This window comes from Hylobates moloch, unplaced genomic scaffold, assembly GCF_009828535.3.
Source record: "Hylobates moloch isolate HMO894 unplaced genomic scaffold, HMol_V3 SCAFFOLD_1, whole genome shotgun sequence".
Classification (NCBI taxonomy): Eukaryota; Metazoa; Chordata; class Mammalia; order Primates; family Hylobatidae; genus Hylobates; species Hylobates moloch.
In genome coordinates this window covers 182,731,765-182,746,638 of record NW_026652276.1, presented here as the reverse complement: position 1 = coordinate 182,746,638, position 14,874 = coordinate 182,731,765, and the positions used below count along the sequence as shown (strand labels likewise).

The 14,874-nt window shown below is 36.7% G+C and overlaps 1 protein-coding gene across 5 annotated transcripts in view; it reads left to right on the top strand.

Moving 5' to 3' along the window:
• The window catches only part of PHTF2 (putative homeodomain transcription factor 2), a 155,422-nt gene that overhangs the window by 103,768 nt on the left and 36,780 nt on the right, over positions 1-14,874 (top strand). For all 5 annotated transcript variants that reach the window (XM_032761240.2, XM_032761237.2, XM_032761241.2 and 2 more), the window contains exons 6-8: positions 3,518-3,683; positions 4,962-5,126; positions 14,556-14,742. In XM_032761240.2, coding sequence (XP_032617131.1) covers positions 3,518-3,683; positions 4,962-5,126; positions 14,556-14,742 — 518 coding nt within the window. The remainder of the gene's footprint in view (positions 1-3,517; positions 3,684-4,961; positions 5,127-14,555; positions 14,743-14,874) is intronic.

Genomic DNA, 14,874 nt, shown 5'->3' with positions numbered 1-14,874 from the left:
CTAGCAGCACTGTGTAGTTCGTAGGACTTCATTAAATGCTCAAAAAGTATAACTCAGCATTATATAAAATAAGTGAATGTTTTCTCCATATATCTTTTTTTTTTTTTTGAGACGGAGTCTCGCTCTGTCGCCCAGGCTGGAGTGCAGTGGCATGATCTCGGTTCACTGCAACCTCCACCTCCCAGGTTCAAGCAGTTCTTCTGCCTCAGCCTCCTGAGTAGCTGGGACTACAGGCGCGTGCCACCAAGCCCAGCTAATTTGTGTATTTTTAGCAGAGATGGGGTTTCTCCATATTGGCCAGGCTGGTCTCAAACTCCTGACCTCGTGTTCTGCCCGCCTCAGCCTTCCAATGTGCTAAGATTACAGGCAGGAGCTACCACGCCTGGCTCTTCATATATCTTCTAAACCTTAACTTGAGAGGAAAACAAAAAGAAGTGATACCAGAGTTATGGAGGAAAAGCCACTGTCTCAGGAACTGAGACCATGGGAGGGACATGATCACTTTTAGAAAGATACTGTCAGAAGAAAGAAGGAAAAAGAGAGGAAGAAAGTGGCTCCTCCCCCTTTTTCTAATGCCTTGTCATCAGAATTTCACAGTATGTAATAACTTCCTGTTAAGATATACAGAAAATATAATTTGTATGCTCCCAGCCCTAGGATTAGAGAGAATGGTGATCACAGGGCTGAAAGAGTTCAGATAAATAACCAGCAACTAGAAATACCATTTGACCCAGCCATCCCATTACTGGGTATATACCCAAAGGACTATAAATCATGCTGCTATAAAGACACATGCACACGTATGTTTATTGCGGCACTATTCACAATAGCAAAGAGTTGGAACCAACCCAAATGTCCAACAACAATAGACTGGATTAAGAAAATGTGGCACATATACACCATGGAATACTATGCAGCCATAAAAAATGATGAGTTCATGTCCTTTGTAGGGACATGGATGAAATTGGAAAACATCATTCTCAGTAAACTGTCGCAAGGACAAAAAACCAAACACCACATGTTCTCACTCATAGGTGGGAATTGAACAATGAGAACTCATGGACACAGGAAGGGGAACATCACACTCCGGGGGCTGTTGTGGGGTTGGGGGAGGGGGAGGGATAGCATTAGGAGATATACCTAATGCTAAATGACGAGTTAATGGGTGCAGGAAATCGACATGGCACATGGATACATATGTAACAAACCTGCACATTGTGCACATGTACCCTAAAACCTAAAGTATAAAAAAAAAAAAAAAAAAGGATAAGAGAGGCTAGCAAATTTCAAAAATTTTCATAAAAAAAAAAATAACCAACAACAGGTTATATAAAACCTAAAGTTTTAAAAGATGTTCGCCTTTGTGTCTGAAACTCTGAACTTCTTAAGTAAGCATTTGTACTTGCCCCTTTTAAAATTAGAGTTAATGGCACGGTGAAACCCCATCTGTACTAAAAATACAAAAAATTAGCTGAGCGTGGTGGCGGGCACCTGTAGTCCCAGCTACTCGGGAGGCTGAGGCAGGAGAATGGCGTGAACCCAGAGAATGGTGTGAACCTGGGAGGCGGAGCTTGCAGTGAGCTGAGATCGCGCCTCTGCACTCCATCCTGGGCAACAGAGCGAGACTCCATCTCAAGAAAAAATTAGAGTTAATGGTAGCTAAAAAAAAAAAAAAGCTACTATTCACCAATGTTCAGTATACACTTACTGTGTATAAGCAGCTTTTCAAAATGTTTTACATGCATTACCTCACCTAAAACCTATTATAGTGCCTATGTACTATATGTATGCTGTGTACTAAGTAGATATACAGAAGATTAAACCAAGGCGCAAAAATATTAAAGAACTTGATAAAAGTCACATTAAAATTCATATTAAAAACAAAAAAGACTCTGCTTTTCAAAATTCCAGACTGTTATGGAAGAACTAGAGAATTTGGGTTAAATTCCAGAGTAATTCATAAAGATGATTGGCATTTTAAATTTTTTGTTTTTTCTTTTTAAGGAACCTTATTACTTACAGTTACATACAGCTGAAATTTGTTTTCGTGATACTCTTTAAGTATATTAGCAGATTAAGTGATGTTTTAAGCTTCTGGTGTGTTAGACCAGGATTCTTTGAGTTGCAGGTGGCAGAAACTAAATACAAACTAGCTTTTACAAGAAGTTGGTTTTTTTGGTCGTTAATTTTACTGTTTATCATAAAAACTAAAAAAAAAAAACCCAGAGAACTAGATAGAACAGTACAACAGCTGGGGCGGCCGTATGTCCCAGTTTGCCTGGGATTGTCCAACCCCAAGTTTACTCATGTTGTCCTGGTGCCTTTCACTCAAAAGTGTCTTGGTTTAGGTGGTAAATTACATGGTCGCCCTAAACACCTAACTACCCATCTCTTTAACAATGATTAACATTTTGGGATGTTTACTTAATCTATTTTGTTAAGTAAATTATATACATTGAGACATTTTACCCCTGAATACATCAATATGCATCTCTTCAAAATAAGCACATATAACCACATTACAGTGATCACACTTAACAAAATGACCAAAAATCTTATAATATTTACATTTTATTTTAGGTACTCCTTGGCCCTGGATTCAGGCATGGCTGGATCGAGAGGCTCAGATAATATCTTCACTTCTTTTTGCTGTAGACTCTGGTCTTGCTGGTCACATTCTTAGATTGGCTCTTTCTAGGTGGTGGGTAAGGTGGCCCCTAGCAATTTCATTTTTTCGTAGTCTTTAGTGTTTGTGATCTAGGAGAAAGGTCTTGAAGCACCTATATTAGTCCCTGAAAAAGACTGATTGGCCCTGCTTAGGTCACTTGCCCATCTTTTTATAAACTTTTGTATGCAGACTTACTAAGGCTGTGACAAGCCTAGATTACATGTCTATCCCTGAGGTGAGAGAAAGAAGAATGTATGATTGATGGATAAAGGAGGGAGACAAAGGTAAAGAGAGTTTATGTCCAGAAAGTCTAAGGGATGCTGTGTAGGCAAAACAAGATTTCCCTTCATGTAGTAATAGTTAGCATTGATGGATGTTTAGTGGTTTCTCTGGAAACTATGCCTAAGTAAATTTGTTATTAATTCTAAGGAGATAGACCTCTATTAATAAGAAGTTCTTTGTAGCTGTATTATACACTTATCTTAAGATTTCCTTATTTGTAAAACAAAGAAATAATGTACTTGAGGTTAGGGTGGTTCTTTAATTGTCTGTGATGTTACTTAGAAATGTCCTTAGATTCATATGCATCTAATTTACGTTGCAGCGTTGAGGTGTACTTTAGAGACTATGTTGGGTGTTGTCTTGTTCCAAGAGTTTATTACTAAATACCATGGTTAGGCTGTGGCAGACAATAAAACAGTCTGAAAAAGCTTGTCTGTAGTAATATTTTAAACTCATTTAAATTTAGAAAAATATTTTGGCAAAAAATAATGTAAAAACAATTTTAAAAGTTTTGAAGAGGTGACTATCAGATCTATAATTAAGCATATTTTCTTGCCCTTTTTATAGTTGCCGCAATAGTATTATTCTGCTCCACTTCTAGCCCACACAGCATACCTCTGACAGAGGTGATTGGGCCGATATGGCTGATGCTGCTCCTGGGAACTGTGCACTGCCAGATTGTTTCCACAAGAACACCCAAACCTCCTCTAAGTACAGGGGGTAAAAGAAGAAGGTACTGTTTTTTAAAAAGTAATCTTTTTATACATTTATGTAATTTGAATCCACAATTGTTCTTGACTCCTCTTATCTTCATAGACTAAAATCTTATCTTGTAAGGTTGCTGTTTCAAAAAAAAAAAACACTGAGCTTCAGAATCAATTACCAAATGATTTAGTTTCCATATTTGCTTCAAGGCCATTTTAAGACCACATGCCTGTGTTTTTGTTTCTTTTTTTTTTTTTCCTTGAAGCTCATTTATAGTCACCTAGTATCAATGTAGACAATATGTTAGCTAGATTGTTAATAATTCCTACTACTTATAAAATCTTGTATTTCTAAGATGCTTTGGCAAAAACAAAAACCTAGAAAAAATTTCAGCTAAACTGTATTTACTAAATGCTATTTGGTTTTGTTTTGTTTTTTTTTTCTTTTTGTTTTTTTTTTGAGACACGGTCTCACTGTCTCCGTCACCCAGGCTGGAGTCCAGCTCACTGCGGCCTGGACCTCCTGGGCTCAAGTGATCCTTTCACCTCATCCTCCTGAGTAGTTGGGAATACAGGTGTATGCCACCCCATCTGACTAGTTTATTTTTTATTTTTTGTAGACACGGGGTCTCACTTTATTGTCCAGGCTAGTCTTGAACTCCTGGGCTCAAGAGATCCTCCCACCTCGGCCTCCCAAAGTGCTGGGATTACAGGTGTGAGCCACCACACCCAGCCACTAAATTCTATTTGAATCTGTTTAATATTACCCTTGATTCTGTAAATATAGCATGTCTCACTGGCCACTCAGCACACTGGAGTTTGTTTTAAGGTTCTTTTGGAGCGGGTCCTCTTTTGAATATCATTGCTAAGAGATTGTGACATTTGTAGTTTTTGGGTGCTGAGATTTAAGCCCGTCTCATTTTTAAAAGATAATACATTAGATAAATAGCAATGTTGATAAATTAGATTATAATTCTCTCCAATCTAAATTTTCTTCTTTCTTCATCTGCAGATAAGTGGCATTCAAATAGGGAAGAAATGCTTTTGTAAATATCCATCCAATGCAATCCTTACAACCTTCTGTCCACTGACCTGGCAATATAAGCAAGGACCAATACCTTGATATTTCTAGAAATTGGTCTTGAATATGCATCATGATATTTGGATTAAATTTTATCTAGTAAATCTAAATTTTATTATGTGTTAAGTTCCTGTGTTTATGTTTTCCAAAATTTTGATTGTACTACTGAGAAAGTGGTTATTAAAATATTAAAGCTGCCTTCCATTCTTAATCTCTTCTGATGAAGGAAATTAAGAAAAGCAGTCCATTTGGAAGTACATAGGGAAGGAGATGGTTCTAGTACCACAGATAACACCCAAGAGGGAGCAGTTCAGAACCACGGTACAAGCACCTCTCACAGCATTGGCGCTGTCTTCAGAGATCTCTGGCATGCTGCTTTCTTTTTATCAGGGTTTGTATTTATTTAAGGTTTTATATGGCATAGAGATGGCACTATCCTTTTTCTGGCACTTCAGTCTCAGGTAATTAATATTAATTACTTTAAATGTGACAGCCTCATTATGGATTTTGTTTTGATAAATTATAATAGTATAGATAATGGAAAAATAGACACCGTAAAGTTTATTTGGCTCATGTGTACATACATCTATACCAGAATGAATATACCAAAGCATATTTAGCTAGGATTTCCTTTTTTTTTTTTTTTTTTTGGGGGGGGACGGAGTGTGGCTCTGTTGCCGAGGCTGGAGTGCAGTGGCACGATCTCAGCTCACTGCATCCTCTACCTTCCGGGTTCAAGTGATTCTCCTGCCCCAGCCACCCGAGTAGCTGGGATTACAGGCACGTGCCACCACGCCTGGCTAATTTTTTGTATTTTTAGTAGAGATGGGGTTTCACCATGTTGGCCAGACCTCGGCCTCCTAAAGTGCTGTGATTACAGGCGTGAGCCACTGAACCCGGCCAGGATTTCTTGATTTTGGTTTCTTTTATATTTCTCAAGTACTATTTTACTTGTGTTAATTGGTTAATTTATTTTTATCACCGTTTTAGGTCAAAATTGGCTGTATTAAAATGTCATGTGAATTGTATAGTTTTTTTCTTCTAAGTTCTTGCCTCAGTTATCCAAAATTATCTGAAATAAAACATATAGGCATTGTTATTTAAGTGAATAAAATGTATATTATAGTATGTGATTCTACTTTTGTACAATGTACCATGTGCATTTTTGTGCTATATAAAAATGGCTTTTTGTATACAACTATACAAAAATGGCTTTTGTATAGTTTGTATAGTTGTACCATCAATGAAGACTTACCAAATAGGAAAATATAATTACAGCAAACATTAAAAGAAACCTAACTCAAGCTTGTATTATTATTATTTTGAATATTCAAAACACTTAAGGGTTATATTACTAGTTTATATATACCTATAATAAATGTGAAAAAAGTTAAAGCTGTGATCAAAATATTGAGTGTAACTGATGAAAGATAATTAATCAAGAAAAGGGATACTGCAAATAACTATTCTGTCACTTTGTTAACTCCTTCACTAATACCATATTTCATCAATTTGTGATTGTGCTCTTAGGATAAAGTTTATCATGCGTTATAGAACTAAGCAGTTATATCCAGGGCATATTTTCGTTCATTGTAATTTTTAGGAAAGTTTTCCAGATTTTAATAGTTTACAGTAACATGGCATTAAGTGAAAATCCTTTCTATTCCAATCACCTATTCTTCCTCCAGGGACAATATGTTTTGTTTTCGTTTTTTAACTTGGGTTGAATTCTGTCTATATCTCTCTCTTCTTTAGTCTTTTAAAAAAAATGTTTTGCACATAACTAACTTGGATGTAATATAGCTCTCCTTTCTAACATTGGCATGCAACAATTTAGTCACTGCAAAGTCAGTTTCTTGAGCATTTCCAGATAAGCAGTTAATAAATAGCGTAATGGATATATTTCACTTTTTGGGAATCATTCATTTGTTTTGGTTGTCTACAACTGATATTATGTGTAGTATTCAGAGTCCTCCTAAAACTAGTAGGTTGATACCTTTGGAAGTTTACTGTATTTCTCTTATCAAATGAGATAGAGACTTAAATATTCCTCCTGTTGGGCAGCAGCATGACCATGATCATGACTGCCATTGCAGTGGCTGTCCATTATAGTGGCTAACTCACTCTGGATTTGTTCTCTTTAATCATGACAGCTGTACATCTAAATATTTTAAAAGATGTACTGTGTTTATCTCATTTTGGGGCTGGTTTGCCAGCGTATGAATGAGACTTTTATTAGGTACAAAAAGATCTTAAGAGAAATGTTAATTTTAGAAGTCCTAAGCTGAGTTCAGAGATCTTGATATTTTCTTCTTTCAGGCTTTGTTAAGACAGGAAGTGCTTAAACTAAGCACTTATCAATTAAGCACTTATCAGCTTATCAACTAAGACTTAACAAAATTGTTTCTGGTGATAAATTGAAAAGCTGGATACCTCTGTTATCTCACTTAACATAACTGATAGGAAAATAAATTAATAACCACACAGATATTTAAGCTTTGTGTATGGTATCTTGATGGTTTTCTAGATGTTAGGATGAGAACCACTATTCTATTTTTGTATATATATATTTTTTAACCTATCTCACTGCATACTGAGAGAACCGCCCCCTTTTTTTTTTTTTTTTTTTTTTTGAGACAGGGTCTCACTCCTTGGTGGAGCGCAGTGGTGTGATCATGGCTCCCTGAAGCCCCAACCTCCCAGGCTCAGGTGATTCTCCCACTTCAGACTCTCAAGTAACTGGGACTATAGGCATTTGCCACTATGCCCAGCTAAGAGAACCACTATTTTAAAACTCTATAAGTTGGAAAGGTACTGTTTGTCATCTCTAAGTACATTTTATTCCCAAGATAAAACTATTATTTTTGAAACAAGACATAGTATTTCTCATTTGAAAAATTGGTAATTACTTTAATAAACCTTTATGAACCTGAGAAAACAAAGTCTAAGAAAATGTCAATTTAAAAAGATATAGAGGCTGGGCACAGTGGCTCACACCTGTAATCCCAGCACTTTGTGAGGCCGAGGCAGGTGGATCACCTGAGGTCAGGAGTTCAAGACCAGTCTGGCCAACATGGTGAAACCCCATCTGTACTAAAAATACAAAAATTAGCTGGGTGTGATAGCGGGTGCCTATAATACCAGCTATTTGAGAGGCTAAGGCAGGAGAATTGCCTGAACCCAGGCAATGGAGGTTGTAGTGAGTCAAGATTGTGCCACTGCATTCCAGCCTGGGTGACAGAGCGAGACTCCGTCTAAAAAAAAAAGATAGAAATCAATTATATTTCCTAAGGATTTAGTACTTCAATTTCAATGAATTGTTAATTAATGTAATTATAGTTTCTACTAAAGAGATCGAATAGGACGAATTACATCTTCATTGTGTGTCATTCAGCATAGTACTTACTTCAGAAGTCACATGGATCCTAAGTTTTCTTTCATGTCCTCTAAGATTCATTTCACCATGACAATATCACTGAAAAACAGCAAACAGGAATTACAGCTCTCACTATGTTGCCAAGGCTGGTCTCAAACTCGTGGGCTCAAGCAATTCTCCCACCTTAACCTCCCAAAGTGTTGAGATTACAGGTGTGAGCCACCACACCCAGCTTTATTCAATCTTTAACTTTCACTTTAGTGTTAAAAACAGTAAATACTAAGGCTAAATGTGACAGGAATCTTAAAGGTAGGTCAGTCAGGCATATTAGTTAACATGTGATCCGGTTTTATTCTGATTATCTGTCTCTAAATCACCAGGTTAAATTAAAATACAAAAAAATTAGCCGGGCATAGTGGCATGTGCCTGTAATCCCAGCTACTTGAGAGGCTGAAGCAGGAGAATCATTTGAACCTGGGTGGCGGGGGTTGCAGTAAACTGAGATGGCACCACTGCACTCCAGCCTGCGCGACAGAGCTAGACTCCGTCTCAAAAAGAAAATATATATATATATATGTCTAATAAAAACCATCCTAAGCCAGGCGTTGAGTCACATGCTGGGAGTACAGTGCTGAAGCTCATAAGCTAGTGGAGGAAAATCACATATAAACCACTGAAATACAGTGTTACAAATGCAAACAAAATATCCTAGGAGAACAAAGGAGGGTACAATGATCTCTGCCAAGGAGAGTCAGGAAGGCTTTACGTTTCAATTGGGTCTTGAAGTGAATTTAAACAAGGAGTTGGATATGCAATGTTTTTACAAGAAGAGTAGTTCTCAGAAATCTGGTAAGGTAATAGAAACTAAGCTAAACTCCAGAAGCTAAGAGTAGGAGAGTGAGCAGCTAAGGCACAGTGGAGGAGGAGAGCGGCAACCTTATGATGGTTCACTGACTGGCTGAATGACTAAGTCTGGATTGCTGGGCCTTCTTCAAGGTCCTTCCCCCTCAGCTTGGAAAGATATTCCTAGGAAAAGCCCCTAGTTGTCCCTACAAGCTTCTTTAACACCCAGAACAGAATTAAATCTGAGTTTTTTTTATCAGAGAATCATGGAATGATAGAGTCAGAAAAGGTATTGAAGATGACAGTTTTGTTGTCTCTAACATCCCTCAGAATCTTAGGGATTCTCAAAATGGGAAATGAAAGTCAATCAATTTTCAATATTCTGAAAAACGTACCAGAAATTTGACATTTTCTGGTAGTGTTAAATCACAGCTTTCCTTGGTTTGTGCTAGAGTTATATCGGATCCACATTAAACTGAGATTCTGACTGAGCTGTCTTCTAAATATAAGCTGTTTTTTCATTATTATTGTTATTATTATTATTAGTTTTTTTGGGGTGGGGGATGGAGTCTCGCTCTGTTGCCAGGCTGGAGTGCAGTGGCACGATCTCGGCTCACTGCAACCTCCGCCTCCTGGGTTCAAGTGATTCTTCTGCCTCAGCCTCCCAAGTAGCTGGGACTACAGGCGCACACCACCACGCCCAGCTAATTTTTGTATTTTTTAGTAGAGAAGGGGTTTCACCATGTTGGCCAGGATGGTCTCGATCTCTTGACCTCATGATCCGCCCACCTCGTCCTCCCAAAGTGCTAGGATTACAGGCATGAGCCACCATGCCTGGCTTGTTTTCTCATTATTTTTATGCTCAATTTGGTAAAAAGCTTTTCAAAATCTAGGAGTAAGGTAATAAATTACTACAATATTTGCAATTTACAAAAAAAATTTTCACTGATTTCATCTTAATTTATTCTTCATAACACTGCAGTCACTAATAACAGCAGAGCCGGGAGGCCACCACTCTCGGGCCAGGGTTCTTTTCAACTGCTCCAAGCTTCTAGGGTTTTTTCCTTGCCGAGGGTGTTGCTAAGGGCACACTGTGCATGTCTAGGAAATATTGCTTCTATCATGGAATAAATAAAAGCAGTATAGAGATATATGTCTCCTGTTTTCAAGAAACTACTAGCCTTGCTGTCCAGGTGCCTGTGATTCATGGTATTTGGGTTGATCTAAGAAAATAGCATTAACTCTAGTTTTATGAAATGAATATTACATGCATGAATTGTAAATAACAGAAGGTAGATTTGTGTGTGTGTGTGTGTGTGTGTGTGCGCGCGTCTGTGTATATAATACTAAAAAGTATAATTTCTTCCTATACGGTAATACTTTAATTCCTAATACCAGCTTCTTTCTGCTTTCCATTTTTGATGAGGAATGGTGGTTTCAGTATATATGTCTATTTTAAAATCAAAATGCTATTTATCTTGCATTCTGTTTATTTTTGTGCATGTTTTAAAGTTGACGGATAGAATTAACTTCTCTTTTAAAAATGTAAGTAGAATTTTACAATATTTGTTTTTTAAATAAGTCTCTCATCCGCACTGCCTTTACTGTATTTTTATTCCCTAAAACAAGGCAACAGGAGGAATTACTTAAACATCTAAGTCTCAGTAACCTGTGTTCCTTTTGATAAATTAATTTTGCCAATACTGTCCCTTTGAGGTAGTTACTTTTGTTTATTAATGCCAACATGAGTCATATAGCAATCAGTGGTAAAACTAAACCTGCCTGGAGCAACCACAGTTTTTGACCCTCTTTACCTGCAATAATTGGAATTTAGCTCTCCTACCATTTACACTCCAGCCTGGGAGACAGAGTGAGACCCTGTCTCTCTTAAAAACAAAACAAAACAAAACCACAGTTGTTTCTTGGTATCCATGGGAGATTGGTTCTGGGATACCTCCACCCACCACCACTCCCACCCCCCCCAGGATACCAACCTCTGAGGATGCTCAAGTCTCGTGTATAAATGGTATAATATTTGCATATAGCACATGCATGTCCTCTCATTTACTTTAATCCTCTTTTAGTACCTAATAACAGTATAAATGTTATGTAAATCATTATTATACTGTATTGCTTAGGGAATAATGACAAGAAAAAAATGTCTGTACATGTTCAGTACGGATGCAAGCGTAGTAAGCCTACCTACATTTTCAATTTGAGGTTGGTTGAATCCACAAATATGGAACCCGTGGATATGGAGGCCTGGTCGTGACCCACTTATTATCCTGCTTTCACCTTCTAGCTTTAGCATCTATAGATTATTCTTGCCCTAATTATTGTTATGATTCCCAAGTGGTTATTTTTCTAACTCCATCATTCCTTCTATATTTATTAGTTGGCATTCTGCTTTCAGGAGAAGTTTTCCTTTATTTATTTACTCATAGATTTCTATTTTATTCAATTTTTATTGTCATTATTTATTTTGATGATCAGATCAACCTAATTTTGGCCATGGAACCCCTTTGAGCAATTAACCTTGCTATCTGACATACCTGTATCAGTCTTTGAGCATTTCCTTACTTTCTGGCACAACAAAATATTTTGGGTTCAACTTGTATTTCGTCTGTCCCAGCCTGGAATCAACTATTGTTTCAAGAAGAGTAGTATATAGAAACCAAAATGTGAGTTCAAGATATACTTGTTGCGATTGGGGTGTTGTTAACCCCAGGCCTTTTCAGTGAGCACAGCTAGAAAATGTTTATTTGGCCCTTTACAATTATATTTATTTCTATAGCTATCCAGATATATTATACACCATCAATTTGCATTGATAGCTCCAATTCAAATACAATCCTGCAAGGTTCATTCTATTTCTTCTTTTTATATTTGTATCTTCTTTCTCTATCAGTGAGAAAAATGTGATTCCCATTATCCTCAATATGTTTACTTATTCCATTAGTCGCCTTTATATAGATCAACTTCTAACCCTGCCAGGCTGCACCTGGTATTTTTCTCTAATATTGTCCCTAAATGGGCTTCCGTTATTGACTGTCACTGGGCTGCTTTTGCTGTCCCACTCCATTGATATTCTTGCAAGTGCTTTCATTACCATCCACTGGCAGGCTGCCTCTGTTTGTAAACTCTGAGAGTAATACTTACATTTAGCATTTTTCTTTGGCCACTGCAGCTTAGTTTGCAACTTACCTCCATAGGGTTCATGAGAAGCATCAAATACCTACTACAGCTTAGTAAATTACTATTCTTGTCTCCTGAGAGTGTAACATGAACTTTGAGGAGATAGTGGGGAGAGAAACAACCCAGAGAATATTGGAAGGAAGCAGAGGTAAGGACAGGAGGAAGTGAGAGATAGCTGAAAGGTGTCATATGGGATGAATGCTGCCGGTACTCTTTCCCCTGGTTTCACATAGTATTTACCCTGCCCTGTTAAGGAAAGAATACATTTTCCTTAGAAAAATGGTTAAAGCAACAGTTATTACAGACTCAAAGACCCTTTTACTGGCCTACCCCCACCCCTCTACCGCCACCCTTTTTTTAACCCTATAGAGTCTGGTTCATTCTACACATTCCCAAATTTTCAGCCACTATTTCTACTTTGATTGCTGGCCTCCAGGCTCATGTTTTCATTTGCCTACTAACATTTCTCAGAGTGTTCCATCTTTCTTCCTAAATAAATTTCTCTTCTTGCATATACTGTCTGATTAATGGTTCTACCAACTTTTCCATCTTCTTTCACCTAATTTATCTCCCCTTTCCTCTCCCTTCTCAGCCCAGTCTGATTTTCATGAACCTTTATAAATAGCTTTCCAGTACATTCTCTCTTCCTTATCTTTGAGTTTCCGACATTTTCAGAATATCAAGTAACTTAACTTCACTTGGTCTTTTTCCACATCTGCAGGTTGCACAGTGTTCAAGGGAGGGGTAAAGGAAACAATAACTAATGTTTCTATCACTTTCTTTCCCAGACAGAGAAAGTAACAAGTTTCCTCTGCGTCTTTTATTTTCTATTTTTTGCTCATTTTCCTCTCTGCTATAATTCATGTTCCTCCCTCTCTCCATCCTCTTTATCCTATGGCTTATTGTTCCCTTGGTCTCTCCATGCTTCTGAGGATCATACAGAAAGTAAAGGATCTGGAGATTTGGCTTTTCAGTCTTGCAAGTCTGTGGAGATGTGCTCTGAATGACTAAAAAGCATTGGAGCTCTGTAGAGCATATGGGAAATAATGGTCTTTCTGCCCCTTTAGGAACCTTGGAGAAGAAGGACAAAGAAGGAAAGGGGCGTGTTTGCATAAGACACAAACTTTCTAGGTTGTTGAGTGTGTTAAAAAATCCTAACAGGCAGTTTCCCAGAGAGTGGGCAGTTTGAGGTAGTATGGAGAATATAATTAACTTAATAGTCAGAAGGTCTGTACTCTAGTGCGAGCTTTGCTTCTAACTGACTGCATGACCTTAAATAAGTCACTTAGACTGGTTCTTCTTTCTTGTTTCCAAAATGAGCATTTAGAATAGGTGAGTTTTAAGGTCCTCCTCAGTTCTAAAATACAGATTCCAATAGAACTCAGTAATTTAGTGTTAAAACTAATGTGGGGTTTTTTGGTATGTGTGCATTTTTTTTTAAAACTTTTGGTTTTTGACCTAACTGAAGGCAATATACTATTTTTATTTTTCCTTACTTGCAAAATTGATACATCTAACAAAAATTCAAGGGAATTTATTTAAATATAATTGCTTTAAAAATGTTTTATGATAGGCTTAATCTGCATTGAGCACATTTTAATTTTGTGTGGGACTAACTTTATATTTCTACTAACCGTTTCCTTTGGATAACTGTTCTTTCATCCATTGTAGTCTTTGAAGAGCACTCCTCAAGTGTTTGCCTGTTAGTAAAAAACATCTTATTTCCCATGTTGTATTTTATATGTTGAAAAAAAATTTATTCTTATAGATTTCTCAATTCTAGCCCTTTAGATATTTATAAGCTGCATGATTACTAATATCTTTTCCAGAGATTATTTCAGTGGGTGAAAGAGGTTACTTCTTTATTTTCTTTGTGATGTTCTTTTTCACTTCTTCCATTATTTAGAAACTTATTTAAAATTTTCCTTTTTTTATATCTTTTTATGTTACAAAAGACCTGTGTCTTCATTGTATATTAAAATGAGTTGTATACTAAAAGGAATTTATCGAACTAAGTTAAACCATGAATTGCAACTTAACCTGACAATTAGATCATTTTTTAAATAAAACTTCAAAATATATTTTTAACCATAATAAAATGGGCAAAATTTTGTTTCTAGATTTTGTTCAAAGACCAGATGATTTACTAAGAATTTTTGGATAAGTTAGGGCATGTCTCCTAGAATTGTTATCTGTAAGACCTCAAAACCTTTAAGCTGAAATAGGACATTAATTTACATGTTTATTTTAGGTGTTAGATATATTTCTAAATTATTATACAAATAGGATGGTCATTAAAATTTAGAGAAATAGCTATGTGATATAATTATTAACATTATAATTTCTATCAGTAACTATCCAAAATAAGCTAAGTCCAAACATTCTTCTGCATATTTTAATTTTTAGATCAAAGAAAGCAAAGAATTCAATTGATAAATCAACTGAAACTGACAATGGCTATGTATCCCTTGATGGGAAAAAGACTGTTAAAAGCAGTCAAGATGGAATACAAAACCATGAACCTCAGTGTGAAACTATTCGACCAGAAGAGACAGCCTGGAACACAGGAACACTGAGGAATGGTCCTAGCAAAGTACGTGTGATTTTTAAAATAGTTTGCCTGTGTGATTTTATATTAGCTAATGTGAAGTGACTTGGATATAGTAGTTGCCCTTGAACTAAGTATTTTCTCCAGAATTAATTCTGTGAGCCTTTATAACACTGA